Source organism: Coenobita brevimanus, chromosome 91 (assembly GCF_032717465.1).
Source record: "Coenobita brevimanus isolate Jiangsu-jjx chromosome 91, ASM3271746v2, whole genome shotgun sequence".
Lineage (NCBI taxonomy): Eukaryota > Metazoa > Arthropoda > Malacostraca > Decapoda > Coenobitidae > Coenobita > Coenobita brevimanus.
The window spans coordinates 1,116,515-1,133,090 of record NC_137044.1 but is presented as its reverse complement, the minus strand read 5'-3'; the positions used below and the strand labels follow the sequence as shown (position 1 = coordinate 1,133,090).

At 42.7% G+C, this 16,576-nt stretch overlaps 1 protein-coding gene across 1 annotated transcript; it reads left to right on the top strand.

The window, feature by feature from the left end:
- Positions 1 to 4,061: 4,061 nt before the first annotated feature.
- On the top strand, positions 4,062 to 16,404 carry LOC145411828 (triosephosphate isomerase). The gene is made up of 5 exons (XM_080281789.1): positions 4,062 to 4,260; positions 9,462 to 9,553; positions 11,550 to 11,711; positions 15,204 to 15,377; positions 15,602 to 16,404. The coding sequence occupies exons 1-5, from the start codon at positions 4,149 to 4,151 to the stop codon at positions 15,806 to 15,808; spliced, it is 747 nt and encodes a 248-aa protein (XP_080137915.1). The 5' UTR covers positions 4,062 to 4,148; the 3' UTR covers positions 15,809 to 16,404.
- The last annotated feature ends 172 nt before the right edge of the window (positions 16,405 to 16,576 follow it).

Here is a 16,576-nt window from a genome sequence, read left to right as displayed (position 1 = left end):
CAGCTTTTACCCTCCCGGAAAGGAGCTGAGAGCTCATATAGTCCAATCTAAGAGCAAGGCTGTGACCTTCATGCACGCACACATCCATCCTCTTGCTCGAGGTGGACAGTAACCACCCACTTCGTCAGTGAAACTTCGCAACCTGAGCGAGGCGCGAACTCTCGTCTACCAGATGGCAAGCGAGAACGTTACCAGTGAGCCAGCGAGCGGTGTGTGTGTATGTGTGTGTGTGTACGTAATATATATCTATATCTATCTATCTATATAGATAGATAGATAGATACAGTGGTAAAGTGTGTGTTTTCGTACACTGGAGAACGAGGGTTCGTGCCCCGCCAGGATAGTAAACTTTGAGAGCGTTCTTCATACAATTTACTGCATCGACGGACATAAGGAATGCTGTGGTTGAACCAGTGTCGCATACTATAAAGTATGCTTGCACCCAGTCGGCTTGCACTTGCACGGGCCGATTACGCTTGGTACACAGACTAAACACTCATCCACAGCCACTCCAACACTACAATCACACTTAAACACACTTTCCACCCTACATACAATCTCTACCAGACAGCCTAAGCCACTTGGTAGAGATAAATAGGCTGTATCGTCCCCACTTCGGTCGGGATAGGCCGATCCTGCAGTGGACACTCAAACGGCTGATGATATATATATATATATATATATATATATATATATATATATATATATATATATATATATATATATATATCTATATATATATCTATATATATATATATATATATATATATATATATATATATATATATATATATATATATATATATTGTAATGCTAGGTGTTTAAGTTTGGCTTCCAATCCCACACTTTAAGCACCTAACGTGCAGCGGGGTCCTCTTTCGAGACCGGGGCTTAGACAAATAGGAGAGAGGCAGGACACAAAAACTCAGGCAATAACCTTACACGTGTATTACTCAGTCAGACAAGGGAAACAGCAGATGTTACAGACACGATATTCTGGGTGATCATAAACTCTTACAACTAGGTCGGGTGAAGAGTATCTCGCAGGATACTATTGGGAAAATATACTAACACAATGTTCGAGGCGGAATGTTCTAATTTGGTACTACGTGCGGTGAGGGGCTAAGGTTATTTCTCACAAAGGGGTGGTGTAAGGCACTGGGGTCTGATTGTAATTATAGTACTATGAGGCAAGGTTTGATGATAGCGTGTTCACTTTGTTATTTTCTGCCTTAGGGTCACTTTTGGTCAATTATCATTACTTACTTCACGGCCCTGGTGTTAGTCTTATTACCGTACAGTCCGTCACTGCGTCTATCTCTTTTTCCGATATTTGGTCTATCACTGTAAGTTCACTATTCTGCCTCGGCACTATTGGATTACTATTATTGCACAGTACAGTCACCATAATTCTCCCGGCTCCAAGGGTGCTGCTGAGGGGCCACGCAGCTCCGCTACTGATGGGGCTGGGCACCACTAGGAGTCCCCATGCTCAAGGGACACGGGATCACGCGCAGGGGCGTCTGCTCTCGTCCGGGGCTGTTGGCGGCTAAGGGGTCTGAACTCTCGGGACTCGGGACCGGAGTGCTGCCCTCGGGGCTAGGGCCGAACAATTGCCTGGATCTGTCCTTCAGGCTCCTGACAGAGGGCGAGGTCTTCCGCTGTAAAAGTGTAAGGAGTTCCTGCCCGGGTGTTCTGAGTAGGGTCTGGGGTTCCCGAGGACTGCGGTCCCCAGGGCTGGGTGGCGCCGACAGGAGGGGGCTGCAGCACCGGCCTGGATCAGGATCCATCTGGTGGGTCCCTCCAGAGCCAGTCATAGGGAGAGGAGGCCCGGGGAGACTATGGGGCCTCTCCAATACTCCTCTACGCCCTCTGTGCTGGGGGTCGGGGAACAGGCATCAAACTTGGGTGACGGGGTGGCTCTCAGCCACCTCCTGCCATAGGGCCCGACTACTGGCTGTGGCTTCCTAGGGGCGCAGCTACTGGCTGCCAAGGCCCGGCTACTGGTCTTCGCCTGAGAGGGTGTGTGTCTGCCAGCAGTCCCAGCTACACCTTTGGAGCGGCTACAGGCCGTCTGATGAAGGTGGGAGCAGCCACAGCCCGTCTCCTGCAGGAGGGGTGTAGAGCGGCTACAGGCCGTCTCAAGGGGAACATCTTTGGAGTGGCTACAGGCCATCTGACAAAGGCGGAAGCGGCTACAGGCCGTCTCCTCATTACCCTCAGAGCGGCTACAGGCCATCTCCTTAGCGAGGGGCTACAGGCTGTCTCAAGGGGAACACCTTCAGAGTGGCTACAGGCCGTCTGATGGAGGCGGGAGTGGCTACAGGCCGTTTCTTCATTACCCTCAGAGTGGCTACAGGCTGTCTCCTTAGCGAGGGGTGAGCGGCTACAGGCCGTCTCTGGGGGAATGCCTTCAGGGTGGCTACAGGCCATCTGGCGAAGGTGGGAGAAGCTCTCCTGCAGGAGGGGTCTGGAGCAGCTACAGGCCATCTCCGGAAGAACACCTTTGGAGTGGCTACAGGCCGTCTGGTGAAGGCAGGAGCGGCTACAGGCAGTCTCCTTATTACCCTCAGGTCGGCTACTGGCCAATTCCTTAGCAAAGGGCGAGCGACTACAGGCCATCTCAAAGAGGAAGACACCTTCAGAGCAGCTACAGGCCGTCTCCTTAGGAAGGAGAGAGTGGCTACAGGCCATCTCCTTTGGGGTGCTGGCAGGAGCCGGACAGACAGCTCCATCCCTTAGCTGGTTGGTGAAGGCTCGCCTGGAAGGTAGTGCAGGATTCCTGCTATGGCGATGGCGGGCGGGCTCTGGGTCATAGGGGGCGTGCGGTCCGGGATGACTTATGCCGTTGTCGTCCTGAATCCTGGCGTGCGACTGCTACTCCTCCGTGGGTTCTTTAGTGTCCGGGAGTTCCTGGGGGCATTATGCTGTATTTCTGGTGGGGGTGGCTGGGTGCTCCTGGGGGCATTATGCTGCATTTCATATATATATATATATATATATATATATATATATATATATATATATATATATATATATATATATATTGCCAGACGCCTTAATCCCGTAAGGGATGGCCACAAATAAATCGCCTCCATGTCGCCCTGTCCCCTGCCATTTCACTGCCATGCTTCCAGCTCACCTCCCCTCTCTCATCCTTGGCCTCCCTCTCCCTCTACCCCCCTACACCTCAGTCACATACACTCTCCTCGTCAGTCTAGTTCTCATATTCTCCAACCTCTCCACATAGCCAGACCACCTCATCGTGTTTCTCCTAACGCTTCCTATCACCACATCCAAATATCGGACTCGCTTTTGGCACTCCACTCGCTGGCGCTGTAGCTGAGCACCCACATCAGATTCACCCTGGCAACCGAGGAAAGGGTGCCACATTTCCTGGATACAAAAAATGAAATAAATACTCGTAAATGAAAACGACTATATTATGGAAAGACTAGTAGTGGAAGCCACACAGTGTGTATTTAAAGGCATTCGTTAAATAGAAAAAGGGAGCTGAACGTCAAAATTTCAAACAAATGGATACAGGAGCGAGTTTTGGGATAACACCGGCCGTGCCCGTGAGAATGGAGGGTGGGGGAAGGGGAGGCATACAAGGAGAGAGTGAGTGGAGGGGTGGATGTGGGGTGATAAGTTCAAATATCAAGAGAGTGGAATCCGAGTCCTTTGTGAAAGAAATGAAGACAGGTAATGGGAGGGGAACGTATCTGATCTTGGTGAGCGGTGCTGGGACGAGATGTTCAGGAGACGAAAAGGCACTACAAGGGGAAGTACTCCGTAGCCAGAGAGGGGGAGGGATGAGCGGATGGGAGTATGATGGGGACGGGGGAAGAGAGTGAATATGAGGGAAGTGGATTATGGGGGAGGTGTGGTTATGGGAGGCGAAACACGAGAGAGGGTCGGACGTGATACATAATAGAAGAAGGGGTGGAGGAGGAATATGATGGAAGGGGGACTGATAGAGTGAAACGGGGGATGGGGTGGATGAACACGTAGTAGGGGTAGGGATGGGTGGGGGGATGGGGGAAAGCAGATATATCAGATGCAGAGTGTGCCGGCTACAGCAGACGACGGTCTCACTGACGGCTGAGCGGACGCGCCCTCTCTCTTGTCGACCTAAATTAACCATCATGTCAAACCAGAGGAAATTTTTCGTCGGAGGCAACTGGAAGATGAATGGAGACAAGGCTGCCATTGACGGCATTATCAAATTCATGAAGGGTCCACTCAGCCCCGATACAGGTACGAAAAATCTTTCAAGTGGTTTATCGACTTTGGATCATCGCCGGTTCATAGAATCACTAGGCGACAGTTAATGGAGCAATGGTAATGCGCTTATCTGTAGTTACTTTGTAATTAGTAAATCAAACGATGCAGCTTTCCATGACTTTATTGGTATAGCAAAGTACGGCCCCTTGAATTTGACATTTAGTGACCTTCGCCAAGGTCAACCTCTTGTTTTCGTAGGGTAGCATAATGTATCAAATAACAGGTACTGCACCTGGTGTATGGTCTTGCTGTACGGTTATATACAAGCTATCCATTATCACCTGTACGAGACCTTATTTTCCTGGCAACAGCGAAGCTAATAAATTCAGCTCAGGGGTGACAATACATGGTATTGGAAGGCATATGTTTTATTGTAAAATTAAAATGGGGCATGGATAAGACAAGCTGGACTCTTGTCATTCACATTTTTATTCAGAGGTGCTTGTCAAACTGGTCTTGGTGTGAGTGACACCTGTATTATAGTTAACTTCAGTACTCAATGTGACTTCATTATGGAGTGATGTACCTATGCAGGGAACTTTATCTTTGACCTTGGGGTAACCTCTTAACCTGCTTGACCTTCGCTTGTCACTTCAGTTGGTAGAACCTCTATTTGGCTGAGTCCATACCAGCACCAGTAATAGTACTGTTTATTAAGTTTACTCTCCCCCTTCCCCCCCCCCTTTTTTTTTTTTTTTTTTCACAATTTCTTCCATGCACTTTGGGTTGTGCTAAAACTTACAGAAATGGAGGGTAGACATACAACGTAATTTTAGTGTTCTAAACAAGAATCCACCCCACCAAAGGTAGGTACTAGGGAGGGCTTTAAAGATTTGAGGAAAATGTGGGTTTTTTAAAGCAGTGAAATTAGATGAAACCCACAGAGTAGGAAATCCTAGTAAACTTAGAATTATACAAGTAAAGACAAGGTAAAATGGAAAACTAAAGAAAACTTAGAATTTGCATTGTATGTAGTATGGTATGAGGGCTTAAAGGGGTACCAGTATTCGTGACTGGTGGAGTTACAGTCGTGAAGATTGCTGTGGATAGGGAAACCTCCACTTGAGGATAAAAAGATGTACAGCATTGCCAGACAGTTTTGGTGGTGCCTGTCACCCTCTTTGGTAGTTCCACTGAAGACGGCAACAGTAGTTACTGAAACTGATTATAAATACATACCAGGTATTTTTGTCTGCCAATGTGGGCTTTTGTAACCTCAAAAGGATATTACATTCAAAACTAAACTTGAAATTCTCATCCTTTGAAAATTATAATGATATTTTTTAGTCAAACCATGGGATTCTTTACCATCATCATAATCATCATCATCTGGACCTCCTTTCCCACCCTCGGGCAGGGTGCGGAGTACCAGCGTCCAGACTGCCCAAATTTGCCATAACTCTGAAATTCAACCTAAATCTTTTGCATTCTTCAGCACAAATTTCATAGTGTCAAATGAAGGTCTGCATGAGCCAAGCTGCAAGCTATATGATATCCCTTTATGCGATACCGGTACCTTGCCTTAGCGATGTAAAAAAATTAACACCCTTCCCTGCCTATCAATGGCCAGTCCCCAGTTATCCGATGGGTTTTTATCTGATGGGCATTTTTGAACCAATTATGATGATACTTTAGACTTAAATTTTGTGTTTATGTTGATTTATAAACTGTTTTTAGACTTAGATTAATATGTTTTAGTCATAGGTGTGGTGAACACAGTCATATTGGGGTACAGTTTACTAGGTTTGATTTTTTTCCTTGCCTAATTTTTAAGACTTTCAGATTTTATTTTTGGGTTTAGCCTAGGTGAGTTATGAATTGCTTTTAGGTTTAGTTTAGTTTGTTTTAAAGCTTTATGGGGGTTTAGGTGAGCTGGAAACTTGTTTTTGGACTCATTTGGGTGGGTTTGGGACGTGGTTGGGGGGGAGATCCCAAGGCTTCCAAATGCATCCCAATGCTTTCTGTGTTATAAGGTCCCCAGTTAATGATACCCCAGCTCAACGATTGGTTTTCCCAAAACATCTCATCGTTATAATGAGGACAGCCTGTACAGTTTACATTGGTTGTAAAATACCGTAATGACATGAGGGGTAAACTACCTTACAGGGAATCAGCTCAGCAGGGGTTTACAAGTATATACAGTATCACTGAAACCTGATGAAACTTATCCTAAACATGAAAGCAGCACCTAGTGACTGTCACCCAACCATCTTTTGGAATTAGTGAAAGGGGTATTTTGCATCTAATACTGTATTGGCATTCTTTCTAACCAGTGCACAGAATGTAGCCACAGTATTGCAAATTTATGGGAAATACAATAGGATGGTAATTAATGTAAAAGTTATTTTGCATATCCAGTTTTCAAGGTTCAGAAGTTTCAGTTGTAGTCTGTCTTATTTTGCCACATTTTCTCCAAGCCTCAAAAATTTTGTCATTTTTTACAATGTCAAGATTGTAGGATAGATGGGTCATGCAATATAGCTTTATCTTGCATCACAGCTATAGGACTGTGTGGTGCTGGAGAGGGACACCTTCACGTGGTGGCACAATATGACTGGTTCCTCAGTTCCCTCCCTATTCCCCAGGAGGAGGATGGTGGACTGCAGGGGAAGGGTTCATTGGGTTCATGTCGATGAGCCTGGGGTTGCATCTACTACTTTTACCATTAGTGTTATATAATCTAAATGCTAAGTAAGACATAATGGTATACAAATAAAGATAGGTATCAAAACCCCTCCAGGACAGTGAAGTTCGTGGCATCATAGTCATGGTTTTCTTGCTCTGTACAACAGCCAGCCAGTGATTAATGATTAACTGGATGGAGTTATAGGGGACACATTTGATCAAGATGATTTATTTGTTTGGATATTTCGGCCAACATATCCTGGATACAGAATGGGGCTTGGGGCTGTGAGACCTTATACCAGTATGACTGATTTTCTGTTTAGGGTACATGGAGCAGGTGGCACCCACACAGAATGACCCTGACTCCCTCTGATACAGAGGAGATTTTGTGATTTTGTAACAGGCTTGGAAAATAACACATTTTGGCACAGGAAAGGCAAATAAAGATTTTGCTTCTACTGTAAGATAAATAGTGGTAGGTGGTGGCAACCACCATCCACCTGCTTGATGTAGTGCTGCCTACTTCTTCCATCATCTTTATCTTACAGTTTCTGTGTCTGGCCTCCTCTCTTCCAACTCTTCCTGTTCCATCCTGACACTTTTTATTACTCCTCTTTCCACATCAAGTGGCTCTGTACTGGTATCCAGGAAACCATTTACAACGCTGGTGGTAACCATATAACCAGATCACGGGGTGAAGTGGAGTCTCCTGTGGTGCCCCTGTTAAGTGGGTGGACACACACACAAATGTGGCATCCACCCAGGAACCAAACCTCTACTCATTTCCCCTCACCTCATTGTTGCAATGCACTGTCAGCTGCAAAAAAAAGCATCACTTCACTTCATGAGATAGCCATGCAGGGTCAGTTGCTTGCCTTTGGTTAGTGGGTCTGCTCAGCCGGATACACTGGGGTTGATCAGCAACAACAGTAATTGTAAAAAGTGAAAAACTCAATAAAATGGTTAAAACACCAATATAGGGGACTTTTCATTTTAGGAAGAAAAACTTTAAATTAAACAATTTAAGAAATTATTTTGCACGTCTGAGAAGCTTAAATGATATGTTCGTAAAACAAAAAATTTATAATGCAGTACTGTAAAATGTAAGGCATACACATGTATGTTGAGTGTACTGCCCTTCCCTTAAGTTCCACATCAGATGCGTGAAAATTTGTTTAGGTTAGGAGACCATAGACCATGCTAGGGTTAACTTGATGGCATCTCTTTACGAGATGATTTTAAAAGAATCTGACATTTTTTTCAATTGTACTCTGAAATTGGCGCGCAGCGCTGAAGAACTGTGTTTATGCTCGCTCCTTGCTTCCCCCATCCCTCCCCAGTTACCACCTAACTACCATCCTGACTAGACGCTCATTCAGTGGATGCTGCACGTGCTCGTTTTTGTGAGTAAACAGTGAATAAACTGTGATATCTTGCCACTAGACCACATGGGAATTTACAGAGCTGTACAGTGTTATGAAATTTGAATTCAGAGTGCAAAGATTAAGTACAGAGTGTAAACTGGCAGTTGTAACTGGCATGGTGCAATCAAGAACAGAATGTGCATTGTTAAACACTTATAGCTCATAATGCAAAGGATTAAGTGCAGCACAACAATGGATTACTGTACGTGCTTCAAGAGCATTTTCACCACTGCCAGAACTCTAGAGGAGGCGGGTTAACTTTCGTAACGAACGGCCATGGACGTATTGTAAGTACCCTGTACACTGCTAAATATTTTCCATACTTCTAATTCCTCATTCTCTGGTTCCTTTTCATTTATTTCATACTTTCTGTCCCTTATTTATGTGAATAGGGTCTTTAATAGGTGCTGTGCATGTCTGGTAGAGAGTTATGTAGGTGGTTTTCTGAGTTAGGCTGGGTTAGGGTCCATAAGTACCAGTTCAGGGGGCAGGGGCCCACTATCCAGACGGACCCACATTTTCCGGACGGACCCACTTTCCGGATATGCCTTTAGCTCTGTTACATTGGATAGTGGAGGGATTACTGTATTTCCTTACTCATTCCCCTATCACAGAGGTGTACACAAAGGCCCTCATCCCATATCTTTCATAGACGAATCTGCCTCCACATCCGTACCAGTTCTTTTTCTCTTTGCTCTTAATATCCAAACCATTTTAACTTATTGTTTCACTTCACTTCTCTAATATCTCTTGCAGTATAATTTTCACAGTTGTGTAAATTAGGGATGCCTTACTTATCCATTTCATCCGTCTCATTTTTGTCTTTTCCTGTCTGCTTGTATCATATACAGTATAAATAAAGACTGTAAAGTCACTGATATGTGATAACAGTTTCAGCTTTGAAGATGGGGAAGGACTTGTTTATTTACATAGTTACGGCAGTTCACTGAAGTGCCACGTTGAAATTGCTGTACTGTACCGTATACGTTTTTTCTATATAGTACTTCATGTGGTGCTTGGTTGGTAGCACCTCTGCTGTTGTTGGTTATGATACTGTTACATTGTAAAGGCAGGTTTAAGAAAGTTGGTTTCATCGATCTGAGCATGTCATGTTTTTATTAACAGAGGTGGTAGTTGGATGTCCTCAATGCTACCTCATGTACACCCGCCAGAATATGCCTACCAACATTGGTGTTGCTGCCCAAAACTGTTATAAGGTATGTACATAGACACATGTATCTATTTTTGTGTTTTAGCTGAGAGGAAGACCACGAATAGGATGGATGGACAGTGTGAAGAGAGCGCTGGATGCGAGAGGGATGTCTGTTGAGCAAGGAAGAGTGGCTGTGTGTGACAGAAATAAATGGAGAGAAATTGTGAATGAATAAGTGATGACGCAGCCCTGAGAGGATATTCTTCTGCATTTGGTCTGATCAGCTAGTCAGGTCAGGTGCGGGTAAGGGGATGGGTCTGTTATGATGTGGCAGGGGTAAACCAGCTCTGCTGTCGGGCCCTGCTGCGGATGTCACTGATTGCATTGCGCAGTTGACCCTTGTGTGGTGTGGTGTGGTGCGGTGAGGATCTGTCTGTTCTCCCCTTTGGGGCTAAGATGCGAATGAATGTGTTTGAATGGATGAGTAAATGGGGAGTGTGTTGTCCTGTCTCAGCTACCTCCCTTTCCTTGGGGGAAGCAGCCTAGGTATATAGATATAGGTGAATATTAAGTTGTAAGCATACAGTTATTATTTAAAGTTACTTTTTTTTTTTTTTGTACATGGTTCTTTCATTATTCAGATGCTGATGAATTAACCATTGTTTTTCATTTTAAAATGTTCAGGTTTTTATTCACTATAAGTAATTTTTAAGTCTGAAATTGTTTTTTCTGCTCTTAATCCAGAAGCATTTCTCAAAGCTGTTTCACATAAAGTAGTGTTTTGACTGCACACGTGGTATACTCTAAGGTTTGACCGTATGTTGAACTGGAACTAGTGTAGCAGTAAGAATAGTACAGCAGTACTGTAGAGAAGATGCAGTGTGTTACTGGTACTTCTGATGTAGAGAGTTACTGTGTTTCAGTCTTAACAGTATCACTACAAAATGTCTTTTCTTAGCTGAATAAATTCACTTGCCAGTAGACAAAACAATATAAAAAGTTATCATAGGAAGGATTAATGGAGTGTTTGAGAATCCTTCACACAGAAGTATCTCCTTGGGTGAATAAGATCGTATAACAGTACCAGAATAAAATAAATACTGTATTTGTTCGATTGCCAGAAATATAAGTTCATGCAAGAGAGGACACAAATGCAAAACCAGTAAACCGTATTTTTCCATACAACACTGACTTCCTTTTCAAGAGAAGTAGTACCCCGAAACTAACATTGTTATGGGCAAGCCTCATGATTGAGCAAGTTGCTGCATCAGGTGCACTTTCAGCCTAGGGTACATTACAGTAAGTCTGAGGTAGTGAAGAATATTGATACTTGTATGTGTACCAATCATATATACAGTAATTATGTTGTCATCACAAAGTATTTCATTTTATCAACTGACTTCGAATATGATAAAGAATATGTACCAGTAGCCGTACAGCTTGATACCAAACATTCGTAGGGGACAGAATGTAGGAAACTTACTGCCATTGCCTGAAGTCATCTTGTAGCTCTTGTGCATGGGAGATAAAACTCATACTTTGAGTCAGATGCTGTATCAAAGAGCTTTGACATTGTAATCCCACCCCATGTTTCATACGAAGTATGAGTAGGGCAGTGATGACGGAGCTGCAGCATTGTACAAGGAAACTGCCAATCAATAAGCACTTTTTGTGGCATGAGATACAATTGCCAGATTGTTATTCAGCTGAGAGAAAGGTCTGGTAAATAGAGAGATTATTGGTGCTTTGTACAGTATTACTGTATACTAGTAGTACTCTTGCTTTGGTTATTGGAAGTGAATACAAATATTATATAATGTTCTCATTAGAAGATAGTGATGTTACAGACTATAACTTGTTTTAACCTACATTTAGTACTGTAAACTGGAGGAACTGGCAAATCAACTCTGCAGGTAGCAGTGGAACATTAGTTGAGAATTCCTTTGTAATCCACTGTGGAAGTAATAGGGAAGAAAATAAAAAATCATAAAAGGCAACACTGGAGACATGTGTTTTCCTAGGTATAATGGTTATTTTAATTTCCTGGTTACTGTGGCTAGGTGGAGAAGGGTGCATTCACTGGAGAGATCTCACCGGCCATGATCAAGGATCTTGGTTGTGAGTGGGTGATTCTGGGCCACTCTGAGCGCCGGAATGTCTTCAATGAATCAGACCAGCTCATCAGTGAGAAGGTTGGACATGCTCTTCAGGCCGGCTTGAAGGTCAGAACCTGGTTATCTGTGTAGTATCCTGGTATTCTGATTTCATTCAGCCCCTTGATATCTAACCTTACATATATTGTACTGTATATAATGTAAAATTGATGCCATGTTTCCTGTTAAGGAATCTCCGTAATGGAGTTTGCCTTGTTACAGCTTTTGTTTTCTAAGGATTGAAGGTTGAACCAAGTACCAAAACTAACTGACTACTTCCTAACAGTTGTTGGATGCTGTTGAGAAAAAAGAAACAGGATTTGTAATAATGTGAGTCTTAGCTTTGACTTTCACTGTATTTACAGTCACTCAGGACTGCACTTGTGGCTGAATGTTTCTCTCCTAAGAGTAATAATTGTGTGGCTAGTGTGGTAATAGAAATAGATGTTTGGTTCATTGTAAGTGTTAAATTGAGACAGAGTTGTGTCAGTATACGTATGGTTGTTGTGATACAGCTAACAATGACTGCTATATTTGTTAGTCAGTTCAGGTCTTTGAATGTTTGAGCTGCAGTGTCCAAAACTAAATATAGTATATTTTATAGTGATTGTTGTTGAAATGAAAGAACTTGTGATGTTTTGATGAATGGGGAGGATAACTTTTTTTTTTTTTTTTTTTTTTTTTTTTTTTTAAAAAAAAATATTGCTTTAAGTTACTTGGTGCCATGATAGAAGAGAGCGGGGAGTGTGAAAGTGAAGGCCAAGAAAATGGCTTTATATGGTGAGCTTCCCACAGCATCCATCTTAGCAGTTACTTTAACAAACATGGGATGCAACTGTGGCACCCTTAATGTCTGACTTGGCTCATATCTCTGCTTGGGGTCAAAATAACCTTGTTTTTAAAGCATCAAGTTCTTACATCTATCGGCAGGACAAAATTTACTACTGAAGTACTCTCAGTTTTTTTTAACAATATCCAGCTCAATCCCTCATCATCTTTAAACATACTTCGGGTTTCATTCTTTAGGGATTTGTATTGGAAAGAAAATATTATCTCACTTGTAAAATTTTCTTGCGAGAGATTGGGTGTACTAGGCCAACTCTGTATCTTCTTTACTCCTGCACAGTTGTTGACTTTATACACGGGTTTTATTTGCCTGTGTAGAGTACAACTCTCATGTGGGGAGGCTCCCCACGCATAGCTCATCTCAGCAGGGCGGAATCAAAGGCTTTTCATCTCAAACTCTTCACCCCTTATTGGCTTCCTTCAACCTTTATCTCTCTGCCGCACTGTTGCATCTTTATCTCTTTTCTTTTGCTACTTCAGTGGTTGCTGCTCCTCTGAACTGTCTGCTTGCATCCCTCCACCACTGCGGCAGGCATGTAGCACCCATCTGACAACAAACTCTCATTCCTTTTCTGTCCAGCTCTCTAATGCAAGAGTTAATCAATACTCCCAGTCCTTCATGTATGCAACAGGTCAACTGTGGAACTGTCTCTGTCTGTCTGTTTTTCCTACCGCCTACAGTCTTTCAAATGCACTGTGTCAAGGCATCTCAAATTGAATGGATCTTGAATTTGGCTCTCTCTCTTCATTTTTTTTTTTTTTTTTTTTTTTTTTTTTTTAAAGGGAGCAGTTTGCACGCCCCTGGCTTTTAGTTCCTTCTTCCTTGCATTAAAAAAAAAAAAAAAAAAAAAAAAAAATGGACTATGAGAAATATATTATGGAAATTAAAGTAAAAGAAAACTTGACAGAGGAAATAAAAAATGGGGATGCTTTTGATAGGAGTTGCATTCCTTTTTTGAAACTGTTGACTAAATGGTTGTACTCCGTAGGTGATGCTTGAGTACCAAGTGCAATGAAGCTTACTTATTGTGGTGGGTTTTGTGTATGAGATGGAGTAAAGAATTTTGGCGATATAGGTGCTGGATGTATAGACACTTCATGAGGCATTGAGTTGGATGTTTTCCTATTGATGTGGTTTTGTATTACCAATTTTTCTTCTCCATTCCATTTATTATAGTGGAAAATGGGTTGGACTTTTGATAGATGATGTGGTACAAAGGAGTTTTCATAAATGATGTGGTACAAAGTAGTTTAGGTGTAATAATAATAGTAGGTGGGGGCACTCACCATCCACTCACTCAATGTAGTGCTGCTCTCCGGTGTCTGCCCTTTCCTCTCCTCCATCCTTCTTTCCTTCCATCCTCTTCTGTCTTTCTTTTGTTCATTCTTTCCTCCTCCATCTGCCTACAGGTAACTTTATACTCCCTCTTCTGTCTTTCTTTCCTTCATTCTTTCCTCTTCCTTCCACCTGTGGGTGACTCTACACTGAGTGACAAGCCAAATAGTTTCCTGTACACCAGAAAACCATTTACTATGCTGGGTGGTAACCATATAACCAAATTTTGATGCCTGGTGGTTTAGTGGGTAATTACGGAGCTCCAGTCGGAGTGAGCCAGTGAAGGTTTATATCCAAGGGGTGGTTGGGGTTTATTGCTCATGTAATGTCACTCAGGGATGAGAAGCTGGTCACTCTCATCTTAAATGTCATGACCAACTTGCCTAGCCCCAGGCTCTTACGCTCCTCATGGGGCAATGTAGGATTGGATGATGAGTGAATGAATGATAATCTTTTTATCTACATTTTCAAAATCTTTACGATATATCGACACCGTCATAAAGAAACTGCCTAAGTCATTTTTTGGACTTTTCGAAATCAAAGAAGAACTGTCTCATTTTCTTTATTTTCAGTGGCTTAGGGAGAAACTTGAGGCACTTTTTAGACCACTCACACCCTAGACCTGGCAAAGGCACCAATAGGTGCAACACGTGATGAAGAATTGATTTAGGCAAAAATCCAGAAATTGCCGAAAAATGACACGCAGTTTCTTTATGAGGGTGACGATATACTAAACGGATGAAGAGAAATACATTGAGGTATGGACTTGTTCAGAGATGGAGACTGAGTTCCAAAGAGTGTTAGTGAAATTGAAGGTAAGAGATAAACCAAATATTGTGTGTGTGTGTGTGTGTGTGTGTGTAATTCACCGGGTCGGTCAGGATCACTTGATGGTCATGATCGTCAGCTTTTACCCTCCTGGAAGGGAGCTGAAAGCTCATGTAGTCCGATCTGAGGGCAAGGCTGTGACCTTCACACACGCACACACCCGTCCCCTTGCTCAAGGGGGACAGTAACCACCCACTTCGTCAGTGAAACTTTTCGCAACCTGAGCAAGGCGCGAACTCCCATCCACCAGTTGGCAAGCAGGAACGTTACCACTGCACCAGCGATCGGTGTGTGTGTGTGTGTGTGTGTGTGTGTGTGTGTGTGTGTGTTTTCTGGAATGGTTGTCAAAGCAGTGCCCTGTAGGCAGCTCTAGAGGGAGCATGGTGGATGATATTACAGTACAGTACATGTATTGTGATGATATGATGATGATGCACTTAAGGAAGAATTGTGTGTCAGCATTGTTTATTGTACTGTATACATGTATAGGTACATGTGTAAAAGGGGGAGGAGAGAGTGCTAACCTATATTATTGCAATATGGCATTGCAGGTGATTCCATGCATTGGTGAGAAGCTTGAGGAACGCGAAAGCAACCGAACAGAGGAAGTTGTGTTTGCCCAGATGAAAGCACTGGTGCCTAATATTTCTGACTGGTCCCGAGTAGTAATTGCATATGAACCTGTTTGGGCCATTGGTACAGGAAAAACCGCTTCCCCAGAGCAGGTTACGTATTCACATTGTTGTACAGTACACTGTCATGAATGTTTGACATTACTAATGTTACTGCTTTATCAAAATATTGGGCCATTATTACCACCTTGTATGTGCTAAGCTTTGTGGGTTTATGGTACTGGTAGTCAAAATAATGTACATCCCAGTTCATAGTGAAACTGTCAGTTATGTACAAGATTTGCATTTAATTTAACAAAGATTGTGTGACCTTCCAGGCTCAGGATGTGCATGCAAAACTGCGGCAATGGTTGCGTGACAATGTTAGCCCTCAGGTGGCTGACTCCACACGCATCATCTATGGTGGCTCTGTCACTGCTGGTAACTGCAAGGAGTTGGCCAAGACTGGTGACATTGATGGCTTCCTTGTGGGTGGGGCATCACTCAAACCTGACTTCGTGCAGATCATCAATGCTCGTGCCTAACTTTGTCAATATCAAGGACCGTCACTTCTGGATTTTATCTGCTTCTGGTCATCATGCCATACATAACTACTTTCTCGTGATTCAGAACTTTGTTGATAGCTTTTGTTCCTTGGCAAAAGTATACACTTATTACCTTTTTATCTTATTTCAGGATCTGTTTTTTGAAGTTGTTGCGGTGAATCTGTTGCTTGAGGTGGAGCTTAAAGTTCAGCAAAATCGTAGTTATGCACTGTTCAGTAGTGTGGTAACAATGTCTGAATGCCTGTGTGTTGTCCTCCACTTGTGTTGCTACTTTAAAACTGATTGTTGAGTCTGTTAAGCTGTTGTGAATATGAAATACAGTAAATGATGTTTTGGCTAAAAAGCGAATATTCATCATGTGTGTAGTCTTGTAATTTGGCAGAGTTAATGTTAATTGGCTTATAGAATAGATCTCATTATCTATGACATTAATGATTAAAGTATGCTTGTATACTGCAGGGAACCATTAGATGTGCAAGAAAATTACCATTTATTGAAAACATCCAATATAAAATTGATTATAAAACTAGAGAACTCCATTATATGGGAAATAAAGTATTAAATTATGGAAGACACCACTGGTATTCTTACCTTTTGTAATTCTATCTGTAAAATGGAAAAGGAATGTTGTTAAAAAATAAAAAAAAATGCTGAACCTTCCAAGCTACAACTGCTATTCTAATTGCAGAGATAAAAAGCTTACAAACCTCCATCACTGCCATCATCTATGATTTAATTTTTCCTGCA